Source organism: Hypomesus nipponensis, chromosome 15 (assembly GCF_054491055.1).
Source record: "Hypomesus nipponensis isolate SF chromosome 15, ASM5449105v1, whole genome shotgun sequence".
Taxonomy (NCBI): domain Eukaryota; kingdom Metazoa; phylum Chordata; class Actinopteri; order Osmeriformes; family Osmeridae; genus Hypomesus; species Hypomesus nipponensis.
The window spans coordinates 7,547,501-7,560,417 of record NC_140375.1 but is presented as its reverse complement, the minus strand read 5'-3'; the positions used below and the strand labels follow the sequence as shown (position 1 = coordinate 7,560,417).

Below are 12,917 nucleotides of genomic sequence, written 5' to 3'. Positions count from 1 at the left end.
AAGAAATAAACACACCTTATTTCTCTCTCTCTCACACATACACACACACACACACAAACAAACACACTCACACACACAAACAAACAAACACACATACAATCAACCAAATCATTTAACATGAATTACAGTGTATTTATGTATTGAACAGCAGAAAAGGTTACTGATAAAACACTTCAACTACTGACCAACTCTGCACATTGTATATCCATAATATAAGTCAGTGATTTGTTTTAATGTAAAGTATGTATTTGTATTTATCTGCGATGATGCTTTTGTTCTCTGGATGTGTGTGTACATGTATATATATATATGTGTGTGTGTGCATGTGTGTGTGTATGCATAGATGTTGCTATCTGTATCACAAAACTATGATCAAATAGATTGATTGTTCTTGCAACGTTTTTCATTAACATATTATTCACTAATTGAGTCCAATAAAGTCCACGTACACTTGCTCACTGTGGATTTCATTGACTGGCTACTACTGCCCCCTGTTGGTCTGTCTGGTGATTTATCATCTAAAGCAGAACAGTACAGTAACTTATTTGATGAATTTACTTCATACCATCTTTGGGGATTTTTGATCTTGACAAAGACCATAATTCATAAGAATTTAAATAAAAACCTACATTTTCTAACAGTGACATTCCTTAAGCAACAGATCCATAAAACTATTAAAAGTCATCAATGTACTGGTTTATCTTGGATTCAAACTTGGTGAATAGCCCATGTCAGCACTAAGGAAGGAGGACGGTCAGAGAGTCACAGAAGGAGGAGGGTCAGAGAGTCATGGAGGACAGTCAGAGACTCATAGAAGGAGGGGGGTCAGAGACACATAGAAGGAGGAGGGTCAGAGACTCATACAAGAAGGAGGGTCAGAGACTCATAGAAAGATGCTTTATTGCACAGTTGTTGGAGTACTCTTCTCTTTTTTCTGTTTTTGTTTGTTTTTATAGAAAAGAAAAAAGGTAGAGATAAACACAAGCATTTTGCAAATTGAAGCAACTTTCCATAAAAGATCAAAGTCACCTTTTTCTGCTTTTGAATTTTTTCCCCCCATTTTTTTCATCCTTTAAATCTTCATTTTCCATTTATTGAATTTATAACCAGCAAAATAGTCGGAGCATGCAATGCCATTTTGTCCTCAACAAAACCCCAACGTGAAACAATAATGAAAAAGAAAATGACAATATCTAAATAAACCCATCTGTAACAATAAAAACAAATTGGTCAACAAAACAAAATGAAATAGAAAAACTAAGGAATTTGTTGTGAATGCCATTGCGTGGTCCACTCTGACATGTGTTAAAGGCTTGTCCTTCTAATTCTCAACATTTTCTTTTCAATTCATTTTTCATCTTGAGTTAAAACTTTCCTCAAAGTTAACATTGTGCCCTGTTTTTTTTCTCCTGGCGATGTTGAAAATAGTACTCATTTTTACAAAAACACTATTCTTATGTACAAGTAATTGTCAACCAAGGGAATATGAAGTTGACAGAGGGCGGGATCGGGGTAAGAGCAGGGGCCATATTGGTCAAATGGTAGGGTAGGAGGTCGTTAGGGACAAGCTGGGAGAAGGGTTTGAGCGCTGCTTCAGTTTAAGTTGTCTTCATATGAACTGATCTGGGATCAGATGGACCTGGCCCCTCTTAATAGTAAAGATTAGGATGAAGAAGGAGGAGTCTGATTTCAGATCAGTCTTACGGTATTCAGAGCAACTTCTTTTGAGCAAGGGAGGACTGGGAGGGAGGAACATAAATCCCAAACTCCACCCACATTGTTCACAGCTTGGTCTGTGATTGGTTAAAACTAGGTCATCCCTTATCACATTTGTCTAACCAGGCCTTCTTCCCTTTTTTACTGTGACAATATTGGGTTTATGAAAAAACAAACTTCTCTTTGTCACCAATTTGCATAACCCAGAAAACAAGAGCAAAAAAACTGGTAACCATAACAACATAAAGATAAAGATTTTCACTCTGCAGTCACTCTGAATCCCATCCAATCAGGAGGGAGAGTGACATTTGAACAGCTATAAACATTTATAACTGTTATATATGTGGGACATGTGTACTGTATGTGTGGAGTCTTGTGTTGGTCATTCAGGAAACCAATGTCCCCTACTTGTGCTGTCCTCAGTGCCTTCACTCATGTATGATGTCACAAGGTCATCAGGGAACACACATGTAGAACACTTAACCTACTGGTAGAACACTCAAATATCTCCATCTCTCTCTTTCTTTTTTCTCTTTATCGTCTGAACCTCGCTCGCTCGTTCTTGGGTGCTACCCGTTTCTTTCCTCTCCCTCTATTGTCTCCTTCCTCCCTTCTTTTTCTTCGTCCTATGTTTTTTTTTGAGCGATTGTCTCATTACCGTTTTTATATATTTTGTTTCAATTATAATGGCTATTTATAATTCTCTGCTTTGTTCAATATTCATATATTTACTATATATTTAGATATAAATATATATGTACATACTTTTCAAAACGAACATGATATATTTTTTTCTTTTTTTTGTTTCTATTGCGACGGCCCTGAAGCTTTGGGACTTGGGAGCAACTCTTTTTGGGAAGGTTCTTTGTCATGGGGCTAAGCTTTGGGAATAGAATAAAAAAATACAAAATAAAGACATACCAAGTAAAGAAGTACCATGTATAAAGCTTCAATCAGTTCTAGAATGATGAGGAGAGGGCTCTGAACAAGGCATTTGATTACTATGTTGTCATGGTAACAGAGGTTCATAATCACATATTCATAACAAACTGTCATCTCTTTCAACCTCTTCCTTATTCCTGTGTACACAATAGCCATCTCTCTCTCTCTCTCTCTGTCTCTCTCTCTCTCTCTCTTTCTCCACTTCTCTCTATCTGTGTTTCTCTCTGCTCAATCTGTCAGATTATCAGTGTGTGTGTGTGTGTGTGTTAGTGTTGGCGGTGTGTGAAAGTGTGCTATCATCACTGTGTGTGTGTGATAACATCACTGTCTGTCTGCCTAGACAGTCTGCTCGTGGCTCACAGTGAGGTTACAAGGAAGTGGGTAGAATGTGGGGGGGGAGCAAGGGGTCAAGGTGGGTAAGGGGTGATCGTGTGGGGGAATAGCTGGGAAGGGTGGGTGGACATTGGGGATAGGGGGTTAAGGGTGGGTGGTGTAATGGACTTATGGTTTAGGCAGTAGTGGGGGTAATATAAGGGAGAGCTTGACATAATGGGGCTTGTGGCACCAAGAGCAAAAAAACTACAGCAACAACAAAACAGTCCTATCTCCTTCTCCGAGAGGGATCAAGGGAACAGGATGAAAGAGAGACAGTCACACTCTAATTTTAACCCATCCCATCCTCCTTCCTGCCCATCTCCATCCCCATCTCCTAGGCAACACTGTCAATCACACAGGCAGAACAAAGTCTCATTGTGATGTCATCCAGTGTGACATCATCACGGTCCACATTAGGAGATGGATGGAGGGTTGGATATCCCGTCTCCAAGGAAACAGCATTCATATTGATTAAAAAAGTCCACTGTCCTATGATGTACTGTAGGTGTGTGCCCGACACATGTAGACATATATATTTACACATGTACACACACACACACACACACACAAACACACACACAAACAAACACACGCAAACTGTGGATCTATTCTGACCTTCGTAGTGCACATGATGAGTTTAAATCCCCCAATACCAACATAAACATCCCAAAATCAAACATGGAAAAAAAGTTCAGATTCATCTTTCACACCCAGATGATTCCTGATAGATTTAAATCTTTTTTCATTTTTTTTTAATCATCTCTCTCCTTGGAGTTGGTTTTTATAAAAGAGTCAGTTACTGGAGCACTCTATATTGTGCCAGCATCAGTTGCATGGATAAAAACAGCCTACCTACCCCCCCTACCCTCCACCCCATCTTGCCCCCCCACCATTGTCTAGCCTCCCCATGGTGTGTTTGTGACCACCATCGCCCAGTGAGTCTCGCAGCAGAGTTGCCCCCTGGGCCTTAATACACACACATACACACACACACACACACTCGCACACTCGCACACACACATGGGCTGGGAGGTCTATGCATAAGCAACTCTCCGTGGCGATCAAATGCGGTGTGGAATAGCTGGGTTTACGTTGGTCAGGTGACAGGAAGTCACAACCATGCAGAACCTGCGGACCTCTTGGCCCCCTTGTGACCCCCCAACAGGTCCTGCTGGACCGAGCTTGGGAGGACAGGGCTGCAGGGACAGACGGGTCACGAGCAGCAACTTCCAGGTGTCCCGACGGAGAAAGGACAGGGTGGAAGAGAGAGAGAGAGAGAGAGAGAGAGAAGGACAGAGAGAAAAAGAGAGAGAGAGAGAGAGAGAAGGACAGAGAGAAAGAGAGAGAGAGAGAGAGAGAGAGAGAGAGAGAGAGAGAGAGAGAGAGAGAGAGAGAGAGAGAGAGAGAGAGAAATGAAGAGACAGAAAGAAAGAAAGAAAGAAAGAGCATACAACCGATGGAATGAAGTCCCAGAACAAAATAAAAGCCTAAAAAAAGACAAATGGAGATAAACAAATTGGGAAATAAAATCAATCAGGCAGGCCAGGCCTGTGTGCTCTGAACCCTCCGTATCGTTCCCAGGCTGGGGGGAGGGGGGAGTCAGTTTGTTTGTCCCCTCCCTCGTGAGAGAAAAGAGGAGGAGTGTGTGTTCAGCTATCTTCTTAACGTCCATGGCTGCTACACTAGAGTGTAGGACTTAGAGTAGGCCCCCCCGGCCCCCCCCTTCTGAAGTCTGCCCAGTCCTGAGGAGCTGCTCTCCATGAGAGAGTCTCTGGACCCCCCCACCTTGGAGGAGACCCCTCCGGGGGTGCCCCCCCCCACGGCCCCCCCGCCGGCAGCGGAGGAAGAGGAGGACGTGGCTGCGGCTGCAGCGGCAGCATTCTGGGCCGAGGATGAGGAGGAGCCGGGCATGGTGAGAGTCCTCTGGAGGAGTGAGGAGGAGGTGCTAGATCCTCCACTCACACCTCCTCCTCCTCCTGCTGCTGCTCCTGCTGCTCCACCACTCCCAGAGGCTCCAGAGGAGGAGAGGCTGGCCAGGCCTGCGTGGCCCAGGGTGAGGGCTTGCTGCTGGGGCTGGTTTTGGCTCTGTTTGGCTGGGTCCAGAGGCTGGTGCCGGCCTTGGCTGTGGTAGGCCCTCTGGGCCAGACTCCGGACGGACGTCTCCCGGGGTGGAACCACAGGGCACGGCTCATGGTGGTCCGACTGCTTCCTGAAGAATGGGTCAGACTTCATGTACAGGGGCAGGTTACAGTAGTCACCTGGGAGAGTGCAAAAGAGACGAACAGCAAGGAGTTAGGGAGAGAGTGACAGAGAGAGAGATAAAATGAGAGAGAGGTAGGGAAAAAGAGAGAGGACAGGTACAGTAAAGACACACAAGAAAAAGACACACAAACAGATAATCTTTAGAGTGTTTTGCTTCAAGTGATCCATGTTCCAAAATCTTGGCACGGATTTGATGAACCAATAACATACAAAACCAAAAAAAAAGGATAGGATGCGGGAAGGAAAAACAAAAAGCAAAGGTTAAAATTAAAAGGCAACATAACTCACTCTTAGCTCTGTGTGGTATGGGCACAGCCACGTTCTTCCCGCGGTCATAGTCCTGGGGCTTGGGCGGCGAGGCGGTGAAGCGGCAGATGCCCGGCTCTGACGGCGTGCTCATGGACGTCATGCTGTCGGCGTTGTCGTTGGTCCCCGTGGTCATGTGGTCAGAGGAGCTGTCGGAGATGAAGCACTCGGTGATCTCGAACTTGGCGTGCTGCAGGTGCTCCTCCAGCTTGGCGTGCTCGTACGCCCGCGCCAGCTCCTCGTAGGTGGACGAGGCACTCTCCGTCGACACCATGCTGTTACGACCCTTGTCTGTGGACACACAGGAACGTACAGCTCTTTATTCACGTTATATTGTTCACATTATTTATATGTACATGCATATTATTGGGTGTGCCTGCCCTCGACGAGCACAACCTTTGTTCTCTCACATATATTATCATTATTTATTATTTTCCCATCCCTAAGGATCTTTCAATATTTGGACTAGACAACGTTGGTGTCAAAAGGTCAGTTTTGCGTTGCTTATATTTTCATTTACGTTTGGTTGCAGGGTTTAGGAGCTTTCAATATTTGCAATACACCATCCTCCCCTCCAAACTGGTCTCCAAGCTTGTGGACCTTGGACTAAGCACTGACGGGGAGGCCACAGGTGGTGAGAATCGGTGACCGCACCTCATCTGTACTGATCACCAACACAGGTACCCCCCAGGACTGTGTGCTCAGCCCTCTCCTGTTCTCCTTGTTCACTCACGACTGTGCGGCAACACACAGCTCCAACCTCCTTGTTAAGTTTGCTGACGACACAACCATCGTGGGCCTCATCTCTGACAGTGATGAGTCAACCTACAGAGAGGAGGTTGACACCCTGACATCATGGTGTCAGGTCAATAACCTCTCTCTCAACATCAGCAAGACCAAGGAGATGATTGTGGACTAGGAGGCGGCAGGAGGAGGAGCATGGCCCCCTACTCATCAATGGATCGGAAGTGGAGAAGGTCAGCTGCTTCAAGTTCCTCGGGGTGAACATCAGCAACGACTTCACCTGGTCTTTTCACACGGACAAGGTGGTCAAATCGGCCCGTAAGCCCTTTTTCTTCCTGAGGAGACTGAAGAAGTTTGGTATGGATTCAGTCATCCTCACTAACTTTTACAGATGCACTATAGAGAGCATTCTGACTGGTTGTATTACAGTGTGGTATGGGAGCTGCACAGACAGGGACCGCAAGGCCCTACAAAGCGTGGTCTGTTCTGCTGAGTTCATCATCGGCAGGAAGCTCCCAGCCCTACAGGACACCTACCACACACGTTGCCTAAGGAAAGCCGGCAGGATTCTAAGAGACTGTTCCCACCCATCCTTCAGTCTCTTTACCCCGTTGCCTTCTGGCAGGCAGCATCCGGTCATGCACACACGGACAACAGTTTCTACCCAAGGGCCATCAGGCTTCTGAATGGACACTGATATGGACATTGATTTACTGCACACCAGTCACTTATACACTGTCACTTTCAGCTACTGGTTGCACTATCAGTAACATTGCACTACTGTACCTCACTGTACCTCGCCACCAGGCTCCTGTATGGTCATTGACATAGTCACTGATCTGCAATTTTGCACTATTGTACTCTACTCCACTTGGGTTAGAATAGGTTATAAGGTTGAAATAGGTTTTATGTGCATTTAGGGATAGTCTAATGTATTATTTGTTGTTATCTGTAATTTAGGAAGTTTTAGTATTAGGGTTAGTATAGTCGATTATTTATTGCTATCTGTATATTTAGGAAGTTTCACTTATTTAAGCTCAGCATTGATGTCAATTATGCTCTGTGTGCTTATATGTTATGTTATGCCAGGTGCTTGCGTTATCTTGTCTCTTAAGAATTTCAGTGCCCAGTCTGACTTTGTGTTCTGTGTACCTGACAAATAAAATACTTGAACTTGAACTACTCGCGTTATCCCTCACGTTATCTGATCTGCTCTACTTTCATATAATTCACTACTTTAACATTAGACTGATTATTACGAAGGCTATTGTAAATCAGATGGGGTCAGATGGCTGAGCGGTTAGGGAGTTGGGCTATTAATCAGAAGGTTATTATGAGGTGGTGCCCCCCAGAACTAGATACTTTATTATAAATTAAGTATGGCTACTCATAATCGAACAAACCCCACTACAGTACCAACTAGGGCTGGGCAATATATAGAATATTAGCAATAATATCGCAATAATTTTGACAACAATGTATAATTTGAAAGTATTGTGAATATCGAATATTGCAACTGCTTGTTTTGTAATGGGGGCAAAAGAAAATTATGTTTTTTTGATTATTTAAATGCAAATGCAAACAAATCGAGAAATATATTGAATATCAAAAACATTTTGACAATATCTACATTTCAATGTAGATTTTTTATATATATTGCCCAGTCGTAGTACCTACGAACGTCTTAATCTGCCAGACAAGTGGGTTCCCCTTCGTTCTTTTGGTGAGCAGTGTCACAAGCACTACTTACCTGGCGTCATGGAGCCAACTAAGTCTTTATTTAGCACTAGCGTTTCAACCTGCATATACCTACAGCTGGCAGCTGTGCTCCGTTTTACTCCTAGATTCAGACCTAGCCCCAGTCAATTGTAGAGCTAGCTAACAACTAGACTTCTGTTTTGCGGGAATCGCAGGAGCTAACCAGTCGAAGGGCGTACAAAAAGACAGAGGGTTGATATTCACAGCCTGGAAACATACCCATCTGCAACCGACACAAGCACACCCCTCTCTAGTTCTCATTGGTATTATCATTATTCTCATGATCTCATATCTCATTATATAGTATATTTGACAGAACTCAAGGATGTATACCGTGCTCATGTTGTCGGCATTTGCGTGTGATTATGTGTGTGTGTGTCTGTGTCTAAGAAGTGGAGTTTTGCTTATGTGTGAGAGCATATGCTTTGCATTTGAATGTGTGTGCGTGCACATGTATATATGTGTGTGTGTGCCTGTGCGTGTGTATGAGTGTGTGTGCGGTTGTGTATGAGTGTGTGTAGCCTCACCCGTGTCCTGTGACAGGCTGGCACTGTAGCTGTCGCTCTCGGTGACGGTGATGCCATGCTGACTGCCCACTGTGCGCCAGTCTGAGGTGAGGGTGCGGGCGGGCGTGGACGACTGGCACTTGGTCAGGGTCCACTGGCTGGAGTAACGGTTCCTGGTGCTGTGGGCCGACTTCACACTCTTCCTGGAAACAGGGTCTGGAGAGGAGTGAGGAAAGTTAGAGGACAAGGGAAATGTGGTATACTTCTACTACATATACTTCTGTAGTTAGCAAAGTTTCAGTAGGCTAACCACATGAGAAAGATATCTTACTGGTTCCTGGTCTGATGTCTGACATGTCAATCAAGGGTCCTGTGTTCTGGATGAGGGCGGGGTGATGCACAGACACACCCGTACAGAAGCTCTGTGGGTTCCCTGATTGGTTAAACTCTGTGTCTGTCACAGGGATTGTGGCTTTGTCTTCACCTGTCAGATGGGAAAGGGGTAAAGTGTTTTAATGTCTTCTAATGATGACACACACTCTTTCACTCTCTTTTTCCATCTCTCGCTAACCACCCACACACTTCCTCTACCAAACTCACTAGGGTGGGAATCTTTTGGTATCTCACAATTCGATTCTTGGGGTCACGATTAATTTTGATTCAATGTATGCTTACATTTGATTCCAGTTTGCTGTTTAGTGTTACTTGTTTCTATTTGACTGTGATAGGCAGTTGCGTGTTGAAGAAATAAATCCTAATGCATCAAAACCTTAAAATTAATTGTTTTTCTTGCAGTTTAGTAAACGTATTGTTATCCCCCAAAAATAATAAAAGTGATATTCGTGAATCAATATGAATCGCTAGTAGACTGAATTGCGATTCAAATACAATTATTTCCCCAACCCTTAAAACTCTATATCTATGTCTGTCTGTCTGTCTGTCTGTCTGTCTGTCTGTCTGTCTCTCTCTCTCTCTCTCTCTCTCTGTCTCTCTCTCTCTCTCTCTCTCTCTCTCTCTCTCTCTCTCTCTCTCTCTCTCTCTCTCTCTCTCTCTCTCTCTCTCACACACACACAGACACACACACACACACCTATCTGCTTGATGCCCTCCTTGTCCTCAATAAGCAGTTGGACTCTGGGGATGTCTATGTGCAGCCGGGGCCCCTGGGGGGGGCCCTTCACAGGGGTGTCGAAGCTCCGGTTGTTCTTACTGCTCCAGAGACACAAGGCACACACACACACACACACACACACACACAATATAGCCACTGTTTACAGAAACTGTGCTCTTATGACAATATTGCATCTGATAAGAATGATGGTAAGGATGATGGTGAAGGCGATGATGGTGATAAGGATAATAGTGACAACAAGGATGAAGATCATGTAAGTGTTTGAGACGTACTGTAAGTGTTTGTGGTGAACATGTGTGGGTGTGTGAGGTCTTACCTGATCAGCATTTCAGCCAGGCTCTTGGCATCTGAAGGACAAGACAGGACACAACAGTTACCATCAATGTGTGAGCCCCTCTCTCTCTTCCCCTTCCATCCCACTCAAACCATCCCTCACCCCTCCCTCTCTCCTCTCCTTCTCACCCCTCCCTTTTTCCTCACCCCTCTCTCCTCTCCTCCTCACCTCTCAGTCTCTTGAGCCTCTTTTCTTTGCGCTTCTTGCGAATGATGAAGAGCAAGGCCACGCCCACAGTGACCAGGATGACAGGACAGCCAATGGAAAACAGCTTCTTCACATCGTCATTCTTCTCCAGAGGGGATTTGATTGGCGGGATCGTACCTTCATTGGAAGAGGAGAGAGAAAGAGAATACACACTTGCAATTAGTGTCTGCGAGTATGAACACATTTAAGAATAGATACGACGCAGAGAACCACACTCCAAAAGCACAGTCATTAGAAGAGTAGTGGAACCATCTAAGACGATCACACAACCCTCTGAAACAAGGTTCCCCAAGCACAACCACACACTTACTGCCATCGTAGTCGAGCGTGGCGAACTGGGAGCTTTGGTTCCCACAGCCGGCGCTGTTGCACGCCTTCATCTTCATCTCGTACCAGGTGGCCTCACGGAGCTCTGCCAGGAACACGTCCACCGTGGCGTTGGTGCGGACACTCTGCCATGCCCACGTGCCCTTGGGCCGGAACTCCAGGAGCACGGATGTGATTGGACAGCCGCCGCTGGCCCAGCCTTGCAGGTTGAGGCGGGCGTGGCTGGAGTTGATGTGGGTGAAAACGGGCTGATCCTTGTTGAACTGGGGCTCTGGGGAGACAGGCCGGGCGGGAGAGAGTTAGGGTGTGTCTGTGTGTACATGTCCATGTCTCATCCCAGCTTAGCTCCACTTCTTAGCCCTCCCTTCCTCCTCTCTTTCATCCTTTTGCCATCCTGCCCCTCCACTCCTCACCCCCAGTCCTCCCCTTTCCCCCTGCCCCTCCACTCCTCATCCCTCCCCCCTGCCCCTCTGGTCCTCACCCCCCACGCCTCCCCCTGCCCCTCTGGTCCTCACCCCCCATCCCTCCCCCCTGCCCCTCTGGTCCTCACCCCCCATCCCTCCCCCCTGCCCCTCTGGTCCTCACCCCCCATCCCTCCCCCCTGCCCCTCTGGTCCTCACCCCCCATTCCCTCCCCCCTGCCCCTCTGGTCCTCACCCCGCCCGTGGGTCTTGGCCTCGATGATCTCACTGATGCGTCCGGCACCCACGCTGTTCTTGGCGGCCAGCTTGACCTTGTACCAGGTGCCGCAGCGCAGACTGTCCAGGCGGAACGAGCGCTCGCTGGAGCTGATGAACACGTCACGCCATTCCTCCGTGTTGTCCACCGAATACTGGAGCACAAAGCCTGGGACACATACACACATATGCACACACTTTTGTGAGTTTCAACAACTCAAAACTATTATACATTAACAATGATTTAATTTTGAGTATAAATGTGTTTTGAAAACATTTTAGGAGATCAGTGTCTGACTTGTGGAGGAAGTTCCTCTATGAGCCACAAGGCGGCAGTAGAACTCCACACGGCCCGTCACTAAACTAGACTGTAACTCCTCTCCCGTCCTCCCCTCCCCCCCTCCTACTCTCCTTTCCTATCTTCTTCTCTCCTCCCATCTTCTTTCCTCCCCTTCATTATTTACCCAGCAGCCCCAGCTGGGTGTGCCATGGCGCTGACTGAGCATATATGCAAATGAGAGCCAGCAATATGGCGCCTGTGTTTTCATAATCAGCTATCTCCCTCTGTCTGTCTCTCCCTTTCTCCCTCTCTCTCTCAATTCCCACTCTCTCAATTTATCACCCTCTCTCGCTGTCTCTCCTTCTCTTTCACTACACACTGTATCAGTTTCTGTCTGTCACTCGATTTCTCCCTCGCTGTAGACGCCCTCCGTCCATCACCCACCCTCTCCCTCTCCACCCTCTCCCTCTCCACCCTCTCCCTCCCCCATTTCCCTCACTCTCCCTTTCTCCCTCTCTCTCCCTTCCTCACCCCCCTACCCTCCCTCTCTCCAACATATGGCACGGTAAAGGAAGGTATATATCCGGGGTTGACCTGTGCAGAACCTACTGAGTGTTTTACACACATCACTACAAACACAGACACACACAAAGACACACACCACTACAGACACACAGACGCACACACCTCTGATGGAGCTCCCTCCGTTGTCTCCAGGGATCCAGGCCAGAGTGATGGAGGAAGTGGAGGTGGTGGACACCGTCAGGCGAGGCTGGTCCGGAGGAACTGGAGCAGGAGGAGGAGGAAGAGGAGGAGCAGGAAGAGGAGGGAGGTAAGAAGGAGTAGGAGGAGCAGGAAGAGGGGGGAGGAAGGAAGGAGGAGCCGGAGGAAGTGAAGGCGTGGGAGATGAAGTAAGAGGGAGGAGAAGTTAGAGACAGAGCAGAAACAGAGAGAGGTGTCTGAACACCAAAGCTACTCACAAATTATTCATCCACTAAATTGAAAAAAAGAAGAAGCAGAATGTCCTGCAGTGAAGGCAGGAGGATGGGAGCTCACCTTGCACCAGGAGGTTGACTATGATGGTGTCGAACCCCAGCGTGTTGGTGGCCGTGCACGTGTAGTACCCAGAATCCTCGGCTTTCACTGAGCGCAGGACCAGCGTCCCATTGGCTAGGATCAGACGCTGACCATCCAGAGTGACGGGGATGGCAGCGTCCTCACTGAATGAGAGGGGGGAGAGAGAGATACAAACAGAGTGAGAGCATGGGGGGTTGGGAAAGAAAGACAGAAGAAAGGAGAGAAGGAGGGGGAAGGCCAGAGAGAGAACGGAAGAGAGTGAGGGAGGCAAAGAA

General features: G+C 46.8%; 1 protein-coding gene across 3 annotated transcripts in view; it reads right to left on the bottom strand.

Annotated features, from left to right (window-relative positions):
- Positions 1-4,710: 4,710 nt before the first annotated feature.
- dscaml1 (Down syndrome cell adhesion molecule like 1) overlaps positions 4,711-12,917 on the bottom strand; it is a 68,523-nt gene continuing 60,316 nt past the window's right edge. Inside the window, exons 24-35 of one of the 3 annotated variants that reach the window (XM_084674084.1) lie at positions 12,622-12,785; positions 12,253-12,351; positions 11,266-11,454; positions 10,593-10,880; positions 10,244-10,399; positions 10,058-10,088; positions 9,700-9,818; positions 8,941-9,093; positions 8,631-8,825; positions 5,584-5,892; positions 5,034-5,291; positions 4,711-4,985 (exon numbers count right to left, since the gene is read on the bottom strand). In XM_084674084.1, coding sequence (XP_084530210.1) covers positions 4,711-4,985; positions 5,034-5,291; positions 5,584-5,892; positions 8,631-8,825; positions 8,941-9,093; positions 9,700-9,818; positions 10,058-10,088; positions 10,244-10,399; positions 10,593-10,880; positions 11,266-11,454; positions 12,253-12,351; positions 12,622-12,785 — 2,236 coding nt within the window. Of the gene's footprint in view, positions 5,292-5,583; positions 5,893-8,630; positions 8,826-8,940; positions 9,094-9,699; positions 9,819-10,057; positions 10,089-10,243; positions 10,400-10,592; positions 10,881-11,265; positions 11,455-12,252; positions 12,352-12,621; positions 12,786-12,917 lie in introns of all 3 variants that reach the window. The other 2 variants (XM_084674085.1, XM_084674083.1) reach the window with 2 other exon arrangements.